At 43.8% G+C, this 12849-nt stretch overlaps 1 protein-coding gene across 3 annotated transcripts in view; it reads right to left on the bottom strand.

The window, feature by feature from the left end:
- Positions 1 to 12849, bottom strand: part of pcnt (pericentrin) — a 31295-nt gene that overhangs the window by 13893 nt on the left and 4553 nt on the right. For all 3 annotated transcript variants that reach the window (XM_084013377.1, XM_084013378.1, XM_084013379.1), the window contains 28 exons: positions 12599 to 12748; positions 11688 to 12478; positions 11242 to 11601; positions 10499 to 10898; positions 9878 to 10294; positions 9563 to 9781; positions 9348 to 9443; positions 9111 to 9254; positions 8798 to 9026; positions 8553 to 8632; positions 8147 to 8453; positions 7791 to 7891; positions 7125 to 7236; positions 6777 to 6903; positions 6566 to 6685; positions 6407 to 6476; positions 6160 to 6264; positions 5885 to 5996; positions 5754 to 5794; positions 5530 to 5664; positions 5151 to 5397; positions 4886 to 5036; positions 4136 to 4589; positions 3800 to 3997; positions 3566 to 3637; positions 2862 to 2966; positions 2434 to 2586; positions 1514 to 1660 (listed from right to left, as the gene is read on the bottom strand). In XM_084013377.1, the coding sequence (XP_083869503.1) occupies positions 1514 to 1660; positions 2434 to 2586; positions 2862 to 2966; positions 3566 to 3637; positions 3800 to 3997; positions 4136 to 4589; positions 4886 to 5036; positions 5151 to 5397; positions 5530 to 5664; positions 5754 to 5794; positions 5885 to 5996; positions 6160 to 6264; positions 6407 to 6476; positions 6566 to 6685; positions 6777 to 6903; positions 7125 to 7236; positions 7791 to 7891; positions 8147 to 8453; positions 8553 to 8632; positions 8798 to 9026; positions 9111 to 9254; positions 9348 to 9443; positions 9563 to 9781; positions 9878 to 10294; positions 10499 to 10898; positions 11242 to 11601; positions 11688 to 12478; positions 12599 to 12748 (5643 nt within the window). The remainder of the gene's footprint in view (positions 1 to 1513; positions 1661 to 2433; positions 2587 to 2861; positions 2967 to 3565; positions 3638 to 3799; positions 3998 to 4135; positions 4590 to 4885; positions 5037 to 5150; positions 5398 to 5529; positions 5665 to 5753; positions 5795 to 5884; positions 5997 to 6159; positions 6265 to 6406; positions 6477 to 6565; positions 6686 to 6776; positions 6904 to 7124; positions 7237 to 7790; positions 7892 to 8146; positions 8454 to 8552; positions 8633 to 8797; positions 9027 to 9110; positions 9255 to 9347; positions 9444 to 9562; positions 9782 to 9877; positions 10295 to 10498; positions 10899 to 11241; positions 11602 to 11687; positions 12479 to 12598; positions 12749 to 12849) is intronic.

Genomic DNA, 12849 nt, shown 5'->3' with positions numbered 1-12849 from the left:
ATTGCCAAGAACATGACAAAACAGAAGGCATGGTCTGCATTTAAAAGGAAATCAAACCAGCACCAGTACCAAACGTGCATTCAATGCATCATCTATGAGACAAAAAACACAAATGTCCTCCTTTACAACCAGTCTAAAGCCTACATATACACACATACTGACTGTTATCAGGATCAAGTGCCATGTCAGTGTGGGATTGTGGTAAACACAACTTCTGGATTCACTGCTGCACCTTTATCAGAGTTTTTTTCCCCCCAGGTCTCTGTAGTAAATTGTTCCTACCTTTCGTTCCACGACCCCTTCGTTCTCTCCCTCTTCTTCCCTCTCTTTTTCCCTCTCAATCCCACTTCCTCTGATCAAACACGTCTCATGCAGCCACCTGCCTCAACCAAACAATGTTGTTGCCCTGACAACAGCACCCTCCCAACCCCTCTTAAGCTTCTCTTTGCTAACCTCGAGGGGGGCGTGTGTTTGTTAATATCTCACTATCGAGAGCCAAGCCAGGAGGATGCCATGGAAACAAGTGTATACACTCGTTAGCCACATTTATGCTGATTGTCCCTACAGGATTCATTATGGATTTACAGAATTAACAGAATAAATGTATGAAACTGCAGAAATAACAGATTTATTTATGAAGCTAGACCCAATAAAGCCAAAACATTTTTTGGGGGAGAAATAAATGTTTGCTAAGGCGATAGTAACCGATTCATTAAAAGTTCACATCTCCACGACAACCAACCAACAAAATGAAACATTGCTCCAATGATATGCAGAATAGAAATAGAAATATATAAATAAAACAGAAAGGGGACAGGAATTAATGTTGCATGTTGCTATGAATTTGAGTTTATTCTGCCATCTGAAGTCCACATATTACTATTATTTACAACCAAAGCTGCAATAAATTCATCTTTCTAATTAATCTTCCAGTCTACAAACATGACAGTAAATAAACTTCCTGAAGCTTAAGAGAAGAGAAAGAAAAGCAGAAAATCTACACAATTGAGAAGAACAGATGAACAGTTTAGTAAAAAATTGTTACCAATTATTTTTCCACTGATCGACTAATTACCAAACTAATCTTATCAGTTCTGCTGGCTTCGAAGAAGAGAGCATGACTGACCACACAACACCCACAAAGCATACACACACCAGATTAGTTTGGTGTTTCACTGATATGATAATCTCTTAAAACATGATTTAATCTCAAGCCGTATGGATGCCATGCCTTAGCAGCAATATTTTCTTAATTCCCAAACAGTCTACTTTATTATTTACAGTTCAAAGTCACTATAACTTCTCATTCATTTCATTGGTTTTGTCCTTTAAGCCTCAACACCCATGACACAACATTTTTTCTCAGGCCTGTCTAGCCTCAGCCCCAACATAGTCAAGCTGCATGTGCCGCTTTATTCAAGCTTTTCATTTGCACAAAGAACATAATGCAAAACCTGAAAAACACTCTTATTTTCTGTGTGTGATTTTGTGTGTGCATGTGTGTGTCTTGTACCTGGGCCACCACAGCATCTAGCTGCTGCAGTTGAACAGTGAGCTGGCTCATTTTGCCCGTGTAGCTCTGCTCCTTCGCCTCCTGTTCAGCTGTGAAGCTCCGCTTCAGGTCCTCAAGCTCTGCCTCCTTCTGGTCTTCAAACTCCGTCTTCAAACAAAAGCAGAGATGTCGGTACGTCAATTAAGTTATGCAGATCACCATCTTAAAACGCTGCTGTATAGTGTTGGTTCATTTTGTTCCTCAGCTAAAGAGATCTCCGGCCGTGCCTCACTGGATTATGGCCGACGACTGGCTTGCACATTTCAGATGGTCAAAATGCCAAATGTCTGAAAAAAAAAAAGTACCTTCTGCCTTAAAACCTCCTGCATCAGGGGATAAAAAGCTTAGATCCATCCCATTTAGCCACTGTAGATGGCAGGAACACAAATAAACCCACAGCCCAGCACACAAACACACACACACACACACACACACACCGAGAACAGAGAAACAGGTTGACAGTAACACTTCTACATATATGATGATGGTGGGATTATGTGGAAACTGGGTTTGAATAAAGCTCCACTGGGACAGAATCCAACAGGAAGAGCTATGCCTAAGAATGAACTGGTACAGCTGGAGCTTAGAGAGGGCAACGCCACAACACACACACACACACACACACACACATGCACACACACACGCACACACACCACAGCCCTCAATAATCCAGAGATATTACATAATGTTCAAACAGGCACTCAGAGTCAAATTAATACACAACATAATAAAATGGGAAAGGTCATAGTTTCCACGTAAAATGAATGATTATATAGTCAACAAGGTTGCCTAAATCATTAAAGATCTTTAGCATAAGGAAGCTTGAAAGTTACGCACACTGTCACCTTTTTCCTCATCACTCTGAGACATCTCCTCTTTACCTTCAGATGATTAATCCTGTCCTGCAGTCTCTCCTCTGATTGGACTTTGAGGAGCTCCACCTCTTCTAGGAAGTGCTGGCGTTGCCTTGACGACTCCTCTTCAAGCTCCCTGCGAAACGCCTCCAGTTCCCGCGCAGAGACACCCCTCAACTCCTACAGCAGACACATGCCATGCCTTGGTTTAATACCACAGTATGCCGTGGCGTTGAGTCATAGTGCATCTCAGAAAAATATCCAAATAAATACTCCGTGCATCTGCACTCAAATACTCCATTATGAAGGATGAACAATTCTGTGTAATCCCTCCTCTAATGGGTCGTAAGAGCCACAGGGACAAGAACTCTACTGACAACTGTTAAAAACAACTTGCCAGGCTTTATGTTAACTTGTATTGTAATAAACAGTTTCACACACACACACACACACACCTGTAGCTGGAGCTGGTGCTGTGTGGTGAGTTGCTCGTTCTCAGTAGTGCAGGTATGTGAGAGCTCCTGAAGAGCAGTGCTGTGTTGTTGCTCAAGTTCCAAAACCTAAAAAAGTTCACAGGATGCAAAGGTGAATCAAATCTTTTTCAGGTTTGTTGGTTATTTTATATTGCATTAATAATATACATAGTAATAACTATTTCCATACAGTAACCAGTTTTTATTTTTAATAAAATCTGTGGATTAAACACCAAATTTAAGATACTTCATTACACCGATGCTTAAAAACCTAAAAATCCTATATTGCCGTAAAGCATTGCCTGCAAATGTCACATACAACCAAGAATCACAGCCTAATGTCTCATGATGTACATCGTCATATAAGCCCACACTAGCATTTTGTGATGAAATATAGCCAGTGTAATCTTGCTGCTTAAAAGCTTATCTTAAAAGCTGCATTCATGTGCAGTCGTATGTGACGGCCAACAGAATTAATCTCAAAAAGTGAAAACCACTGTTTTGCTGTGACTAGATAGTGAATTCTTTCTGATCACCTAAAATAAAAATAAAAAACCCTATGTTTTCCATTAATGTCAGCGTGTAGACTTTAAAGCTAATACGCAGCACAATTTTATGCACATGGATTTACGCAAAAAAAATTTGTGCAGCAAACCAAAGTAATGTATAGATAACTGGGTAAGTACCTGTTTCTTAAGGGTCTCCAGGGCTTTGCAATGTTCAGTATCTAAGGCCTCTTTTTGAGTAGCCAGCTCCATCTGTAAGAACAAATTGTGATAAAAAACAAAAAATATTTTGACAAAAGGCGTCAGTAGAAGTCGTCAATTGGGTATTTTTGCTTATTGTCTGAATGATAATGTGATGAATGACGATATAGCAGATTTTAACGTGAGGCTGAGGAACCGATCTTTATATCTCACCTTGTGAACCTGGCTTAGTTCTGCTGCCATGGCACTAAACTTCTCTATGTGCACCTGAGCCAGCTCTTTCCTCAGTTCCTCCCTGATTGAATGCTGCTCTGTGACATGGTGCTCCGTGATCTGCTTTTGTTGCGACTTCTGGAGATCCAGGGCTTGACGATTTCTCTCTTCAAGTGACACCATTTCATCATGCAGTGTCTGAAATACAAAAAAAGACAAGGGCATTCAAAAGTACTGAGAAACTGAGACTCCCTCTGCAATAAATGGCAGCATTGTGTATTTCTAAAGAATTGAATCGCTAACAAAAGTTTGAGGGTATGAATTATGTGCCCTTACTTGCACTTCCTTCAGATATGTGGCCTCCAAAGTGTCCATATTACCCAGCATCCTCTTTTCCAGTTCATCCCTCTCTTCCAGGTGTTTGCGAGTCAACTCGGCTTCTAAAGCCTCCAGCTGAGCCTGATTGGTCTCCTGAAAAACGACCTCCAGGCTTTCAAGGTCGGCCTTTCGTTTGGAATCGAGGGCCGCTTCCAAGGCGACAAGCTCGGCATTGTGCTTGGATTCGAGCTCGGCGGCCGTAGCTGCAAGCTGATCTCTGTGGCTGGCACCGAGTGAATCGTGTTGTGCTTTGTGTTTGGTGTCGAGTGTGTCCTTCTCATGGGAGTGTTTGTTCAGTAGTGTTGCTCTCTCCTTTTCAAGCTCAGTTTGATGGTTGTTCTTTAGTTCTGCAAGAGAGATTTCAGATTTCTGGGCCAATCTCTGCTCTAACGCTGCTTTCTCCTCTTGGAACCTGAACACAAAAGCAGAAAAAAAGAGCATTTTGGTCCTCATGATGAAACTGGAGGTGATTTTATTATATTGAAAGGAAAAACACATCCGTGCCCAGTGATTTGATGCACAGCATTCAGTTTACAGACCATAATTGCAGCCCTGTAGCTGAAATGGCATGTATAACATCTATTAAAACCATAACAAATCTAGTTTAATACAGCAATACAAAGGTCAGGGTGTAGCCACCGACAAACCCTTGACCTCCAGCTATGATGATGCTGGGATTTAAGGATCTTGAGCCTCGATAGAGCTCACCTCTCTTGGGCTTGGCGGAGCCGCTCTTCACCCTGCTCCTGGAGGAGAGCAGCGAGCTCCTTCATGTCCGTTGCCATGCAGCTCCTTGCCCTTTGCAGCTCACCGTCATACTGGGCCTCCAGTCTTTGCCTCACTACGAGTACCTGTGGGCCTGAAACAGAAACACACCATGCTTTAAGTTGATGGAGAACCACTGGTTCTGATCTAATTGGAAGAAATAATGAAATGAGAGTCTGCCCATGTAAGTCTCGTAAAGTGATCTTACTCTCATCATTGTCCAGTGCAGCCTGGAGAGACTTTAATTTCCCCTTCTCCTCTTCAAGGGCTTTTTCAAGGTGCGTCCTCTTCTTCTCCGACTCTCTGTGAAGGTCTGACCTCAGGGCAGAGAGCTCGGCTTCATGCTTCTCTTGGAGCTCTTCTCTCAGCCTCTTCATCTCCTCCAGCACATGCACCCTCTCCTGTTCCAGAGCTTCCTCCAGATGAACAAGCTCCCCAGCAAACTCCTGTTTCAGCTGGAGTAGTTGGGAGGAACGCATACTTATAGTTTAAAATCCCCATATTGTATCATTAAATCTGTGTTCCTGTAGCGCCGCCAGTATATTTTCATGCATATATCCTACTATGCAGACTTGTATAGAAAGTACCTTTTGTGTGTTCCTTTGCATTTCTGCATCGTGTTGATTATTCAAGGCAGCCAGTCTGTTCTCCAAAGTGTGGATTACGGACATCCTCGTCTGCAGCTCCTCAGTGTGACACCACATCCTTTGTTCAACCTCCACCTAATTAAAAATCACCACAATCTTGCATTATATGGACCATAACTTTATTCGTTGTATAGACCATTCGATACTTCTTTTTTAATTCTCACCTCAACCTGCCGTGCCGTCTCTAAACGAACTCTGGTAAGCTCTGTGACAGACAGACATATTTGAGAAGTGTCATTTAACTTTAGCAACTTCTTAATACCATGGCAGTATTCCATGTATGTGTGTGAAGTACCTTGTAAGTGAAGGTCAGAGAGTTTGGCTCTGAGTTGCTCCAGCTCTAAGGCATGACGAGACTTCTTCTCCTGCAGCTCCTCATAGTAGTGGTCAGTGAGGTCCGAGTGGACCTAATGTATGCAAGTGATGATATAAAAACTAATAAATGAGAGAGAGTAAAAGGCCAGTATACTCCCAACATGTTGGGATGCCTTCAAGTTATGGCATTTAGAAGAACAAGGGTACTGTGTGCCAAGTGCATCTTGGGATTTAAGGACTGAGATCGTGTCTGACCTGTCGCAGCTCTTCCTTAAATGAAAGATCCATTGAAGACTGCAGACTGGCGAGCTCCATTGTGTGTTTCTCCTCCAGCTGAAGATGCAAACTGTCAAACGCTCCCTGCTTGGGAAAATAAGATGACGCATAAGGTACCTTGTGATCGGGATCCCAAAACAAATAGCAGCTAAAAATGTACAGAAAAATTAAACCTGAGATTCAAAATGTCTTACACAATTAATTTCCCCACATAGTTGGTACGCACCTTGTGTTTGAAGCCAGTATCAGAAAGCACATCATCTGTTCCCCCCTCAGCTTCACCTTGAGATATGGAACTGAAACAGAGGCCAAAAGGCAGTTTTATCAAAATAAAAGTATCCAAGTTCGTAGTATATGTGTCTTATATACCGATGTACTGGCATACCTGTCATCTGCCGTTTTAAGCACAGATTCCTCCAAAGCACGTTCCACCAGCCTCAGCTGAAGCAGAGCAATTTCTTCTCTGTAGCTCTCCTCTGTTGCCCGCATTCGCTGCTCAAAGTACCTAAAGACGGATGGACAAACAAAGAGAGGCAATTACTTTTGTGAAAGTAAATGCATCCCGACTGTGTGTGTCTATGTTTGTGGTCTCATACCTCCTCAGGCTTTCCAGCTCAGCCTCGTTTTGCTCTTTGATTTCACGTTTCTGTTCATTAAACTCCGTCTTCAGGCGCTCAATGTCATCGACACGGGATGAGCGAGCGAGCAGCTGCTCCTTCAGCTCTGTGAGGAAAAATAAGGTTAGACAACAAGGACGGGGAAAAAGGTAACAGCACGGTAACAGCACTTACATGCATGCATTCAAGTTCTGTTTGACTCTCTGCATCATGTCATCACTGACAGCCATGGTTGATAAAGCAACATGTTTTCTACACCTTGAACTTGGGACGCAGTAGATGAAAAAACAGTATTGTCAAGTAGATGTCTGGCTGTGTCAATCTCACCTCCCAACTCTTGGCGACTGGCCCTCATGCTCTCCACCTGGGTCCAAAGCTGACCTACTTCTTGTTCTGAGCTCTGTTTTAGCAAGATCTTCTCTTCCTGAAGGTGCAAGACCTGGTTCACAGAGGAATCATTGGTATAAAACACATTTCAATTAAATTCTTCCAAGTGAATTTTAAGCGACACTTTTCCATCAACTGGTTTGGAGCGATTAAACTAAGTTGCATAGTTTCGTCAGAAGTTAGCAGTATAAACTACGCATTACCCATGGCCATAATCTGCCAGTAAACAGAGAAGTAGAGGTTGTGAACCGGAAACAAAACAAGTCGCCTTGGCCCATCTACGAGAGAAAAACCAAGGTCTTCAGGAATTTCTTTTTTCCCCAGGAAGTTTCTAGTGTTGAGTTGGTGTTGGTCGTGTTTCATGCTTTCAGAAGACAAAGACATTATAAATATATATCCAGGAAGACTCAGACAGCAGAAACGGCTGATCAGACATGAGTTAAATGTTCGCTACATAACAAATTATTCAGCAAAGGCGTTTCCATAATTAATTCAACTCTTTTTGAAGGCAAAAAACACCTTAAAATGTTTTGCGCAATTTAGTATGTTTTATTAAATAAATGACATTGACATTTATTTGACATGTGTGTGTTTGAGTAAACTCACCTCTTGGTGCAGTTGCTGATTCTTCTCCTCTAGGTGGAGTACTTGCTGCTCTTTTTCCTGCAGTACTGCCTTTTTGCTATAAATCAACTCCTCTAGAGCACCTAAGCAGCAAAGACAACAGAGTGAGCAAAGAAATAACTATTTATTTCACTAGAACACAAAAAGCATGGGGAAAACATGCATACAGTAACTCTGTGAGCAGTCTGAAATTAGCTTTATTCAATCAAAGTATTGTCCAAGATTGTCCATCACCATGTGTATGCTAATGCATTCAAATAATACGTTTTCTTTTAAATAATGAACTTAGATTTTGCAGCCTTAGTGGAAGTAACATTTACGGAGGGGAGGCAACTCACGGGCAGCAGCATCTCTGTCGGCCCAGGCCTGTTTCAGCTCCTCCTCCAGTGTCAGGTTCTGTTTCTCACTGGAGGCCTGGAGTTCCTGGAGCTCCTGGAGCCTGGCCCTTGAGTCCTGCAGCTCAGACTGGGTCTGGGACAGAGCTGCCTGGGCTTCAGTTAGAGCTTTGGTGGTCTGGCTGAGGGAGGAACGGGTGCTGGCGAGTTCTGTCTGGGTGGCAGTAAGGCTGTTCTGGGTCTCTGACAGAGATGTCTGGAGGTTTGACCGAGTGCTCTCAGCATCCTTATCCCACTGTGACCTTAGAGCCTGAGAAGCAGAGAAGATTGAGATGTACATAATTTAAATATTGTATAAATTCCAAAATATGCAAAATAATGGAATAGCAGTACAGATGTTTAAATTTACCCGTATCTCTTTGGTCTGTTCTTCCTCCATGGTGGCTCTCTCCTGAGCAACACAAGCCTCCCACTGCTGCTTCAACTCATCTGAACATACATAAACAAATCTAAAGATTCAACCACATCACAGAATCTGAAGGTTACATCTGTAACTGTGTCCTACTTTGCCCTGATCATTATTCTAAAGAATGGGAAACATGAAAAAGAAAGAGAACTTAACAACTGAGAAAAAGGACTCCAGTCTGCACTCACTTGTTTCCTGTTGGTGCAGCTCACGCAGTCTCTCCTGCTGCTCCTGGTTCTGCAGTCCCATCTGGTCCAGTTCTAACTTATGCTGCGCCTGCAGGAGCGCACTTTCCTGGGCAAACGTCTCCTTCAGGGAGGTCTGGGCATGGGTGAGAGCAGACGCTTGCTCCAGCTCGGAAACATGGACGTTGGTTAGGCTCAGACGCAAAGCTTCAAGCTCACTGGCCTTTTGGACCTAAAGGTAAAAAGGTATATAAAGTATATGACACGGTTTTCATGGCTGAATATGTAACACTCTGTGTGCATATTCAATATATACCTGTGCCTGCTGCAGTTCAGCCTGGTGGGCAGCCTCCAAACTCTCCCTCAGCTCCAAGGACACCTCAGTCCTCAGTTGACTCAGATCCTCATTGTGTTTGGCAGTCAGCTCCGACATCATCCTCTCGTGCTCGCGTTCAGTCACCTGGGGGGAGGCAGAGGCAAAATATTTAATAACTTTAGAGAAGGAAGTATACAGTTTGCTCTTAGGTATACAGAAAGTTATTAGTTCTGATACCTGTTTGATTAGGCTGATCCGTCTCTTCTGTTCCTCCTCCATAACGGCCTGCCGCCTCAGCAGTTCTGACTCCAGATGAGTGTTCGACTCAGAAATCTAAGAATTTATGAAGATAAACATATCATGGAAGTTACAAAACTAGAAGGCGCAACGACAAATCTGTATCAAATTACTCAGATAACACGCAATACTGTGATGAGGTTTGGAAATCCCACCTCTTGTAGATGTTTCTCCATCAGGTCCTTAATCTCCTGTTGGTGAGAAGTCTTGAGCCGTTCTGTAGCTTCCTCCACAGCCACCAGCTGCTCCTGCAGGAGAGCCTTCACCTCCTCCTCCCTCTCCCTCCTCTGCTCCTCCAGTTGTTGCCTCACATCAAGGTGTAGTTTCTCCTTCTCCTGTCTCTCTTCCTCCCATTTCTCCTTCTCCTCGGCCAACTATCAAAAATTGTTTTGTAGCTCACGTTAATCTCTTGACAGTAGAAATCCAAACAGAGCAAAATGAATAATCTGCTATTGAATCAGACATGTTACCTCAACATCCTTGGCTTTCAGCAGGTTCTCAAACTGTTCCAGTTCCTCCTCTAAGACTTGTTCCATTTTCTTAATGCGGTCATCCATCTCCTCTTCTTTCCGCCCGTGCTCCTCTCTCTCCTGTGCTGCCTGGGCTTGGACCTCCTCCAGGTTGGCCGTGTTTTGTCTCAAACACATGATCTGAGACTCCAGTTCGTGCTTCTCTTTCTCAGCACCGTCCAGACGGCCCTGGCTCTTCTCCAGCTGGTCCCGCAAACTTTCCACTTCTGTTTGAACATTTGCACGCTGAGCGCGAGTCGTTTCCAGCTCCTTTAATGTTTCATCCAGCTCCGTGGTCCTTTGACCCAGGAGGGCTGCTGTGGTTTTGTTCGTTGTTTTCGTCTCCTCTAGTTCTGACGTGAGAAGTTCACATTGCACCTTGGGGAGAAGGAAGAAAGGGAAATTATTTCTGCTTTTTGTGCCTTTTACTCATTTTCGTATGAATTAATTATCTCCTCCCTTTGAAGCTTTTCAGCTCAAACATTACTGCTGCCGTTTAATATTCTTTCCATCTGCATGCAAAGCCCAGCGTGTTTACATTCCTACTAAACTGTCACAGACCCACTTATCATATTGATGTACCTGTAGTGTTTGCAGCTGGTTGTCATCTCTGAGCTCTGGGCTCTGTTTGGCAGAGATTGCAGGCTGCTTTATCTCCTGCAGAGACAACAGCGGTGCCTGCTGTTTTTGATGAGATGGGATTGGAACCTCCTTTTCATTTTTCAGCTCCCCTACCAGCTCATCTTCCCCCTCTGATAGAGAGGTAGCAGGAACCAGCAAGGAGGATTCAGCGGCTTCCTTTTCCATCATCACTGCTGCATTCTCCTCTTCTCTTTCTTCCATTAAGGCACTGAGTTTGTTCTTCAGGTTGTCTTGTTCATGCATTTTCAAGTTCATCTCCTCCTCAACGTGTTTCCTCTTCTCCTGCTCCTCTTCAAGTTCCCAGAGAGCCTGTCTGAGCTCTTCTGATACTTGGGCCCACCTGAACATACAAAGATAGTTTTATCAAGTCGATACAAATAATAGAAAAGCCTTGAGTGATCAATGGAAACATAGGGTCACTTTGCATTGCATATATTGTTTAAAACTTGTAGATGGGTTTAGGTTTAAGGGGGACTAGTTTGTGAAAAGCTGTGGCAATTTACTTGTCAAACAAAAATGCTATGTTTTAATGATAATTTACCCTCAAAGTTAAAGTTAGCAAAGGTAAACTGTAAGTAACTGAAGACCAATGCACGTTTATAAAAAACATAAAATTAAAAATGTTTAAAAAGACCTTAATTGGGACAAACAAATTAACCACATTCCTTAATTAACTACATTACCTGCTCCTGGCCTCCTCCAGCTCTTCAGCACTGTTGATGACTTCCTCCCTCAACACATTCAAGTCCCTGTCCTTGAGGACCAGCTCTTCACGGAGCTCCCCACATTGCTGATTCAGCAGCTCTTTTTCCAGGTCCGTCTCCTCAAACTGCTGCTCGGACAGTTTACTCGTCTCCAGCTCGCTGGAAGTGAAGTTATGAAGCAGCGGAGATGGAGACACAGCGTGGGAGTCTTCAGCCAGATGAATGCCAGGGGAGCCCTGTGGGGTGGAGGTGTTGTGGAGATTGTCGCTTTCTTCGAGGAAACGGTTCGAAATTGACAACAGGGGCTCATCTCCCAACACGTCGCTATTCAGCTCAAAACTGTAAAGAGACAGAACAGAGGATTAAACTGGGCTGAAACGGAAACACACAGATAACAGCATCACTAGCATTAGCGTGTCTCTAACCTGTAGTCTGCAGAGAGGTCCAGCTGACTGCAGTGGTCAAAGCTTTCATTGATCACTGAAGATTGCGAGTGTGCGGGAGGAGCTGAGGACAGGTAGCGCTCCATCAGAATATCCCCAGGTATCGATACGTTCATGCTGTCCTCATCAGGTCCGCTTAACAGGTTGGCCTCATCTGTGCTAATCTTTGCATCGCAACTAAAACCAGCTTTTGCTTGGTTCTGCAGATTCTTAGACGCTTTGAGTCCGATGACCTCTTTCTCCCTCTCCTCCAACAAGTGCCTGACTCCCTCCACCTCCTCTTTGAGCTTCTGCATCTCCTCCTCCTGTCTCTGGAGAGGAAGAGCAGAGCTGGCGACCTCGTCCTGAAGCCTTTTCCTCAGCTCCAGCACTTCTATGTTTAGCTTCTCTTTCTCCTCTTTGTATTGCTGCATCTCAAGGCACTGACTTTGGACTAAGTTTAACCGAGTCTGGAGGTCTTGCAGCTGTGCCTCCCTATCTTTTCGCTCCTCTTCCCTGCCTAGTCTCTCCTTATCCAGTAAAGAAAGCACATGTTGGTGTTTCCCCATCTCCTCCACTAGTTCAGCACTTATGCGTTGGCTTTTCTCCCGTTCTTCTTCCAGCTCGGCCCTCAATTTGTGCAGAACGGGACCCGCATTCCCGGATTCCCATGATGGCCCCTCCTTATGATTGAGGTCTGCATCTTGGGAGAAATGGTCATGCAGGTGCTGTTGTTGAGTGTTGAGGACTTCGGCCCCCGACTGACATTTGATGCGCAGAAACTCTACACTGGTCTGTGTGAAGGACAATTCAGAGAATATGAAAGGTCAGCTGCTGTACACATGAATAGTGAAGTGCATATTTTTAGTCAATAATCCTGTGCTGCCACAGATTTAGGTTGGAGTGGCACGTACCTGTTGGAGCTGTCTCTGTAAGGCCTGAATCTGTTCAGCAAGTGACTGTGCCTCCAATTGTACCTGGTCTCTGCTGGATAGGGCCTCCTGCAGGTTGGAGCTGAGCCTAGCAATGATCTCATTACGCTTCTCCACAGCCTGCTGTAGCTGCTGCAAGTGAAATAAATGTATGGTTCGTATGGTTGAAAAAACAAATTGTAGATCTGAATGTAACATGAAAAAGGTAAAACAATTGGAGGACTTGAATTCAT

Source organism: Eutrigla gurnardus (assembly GCF_963514095.1).
Source record: "Eutrigla gurnardus genome assembly, chromosome: 7".
NCBI lineage: Eukaryota > Metazoa > Chordata > Actinopteri > Perciformes > Triglidae > Eutrigla > Eutrigla gurnardus.
This window is presented reverse-complemented; position numbering and strand designations above follow the sequence as displayed.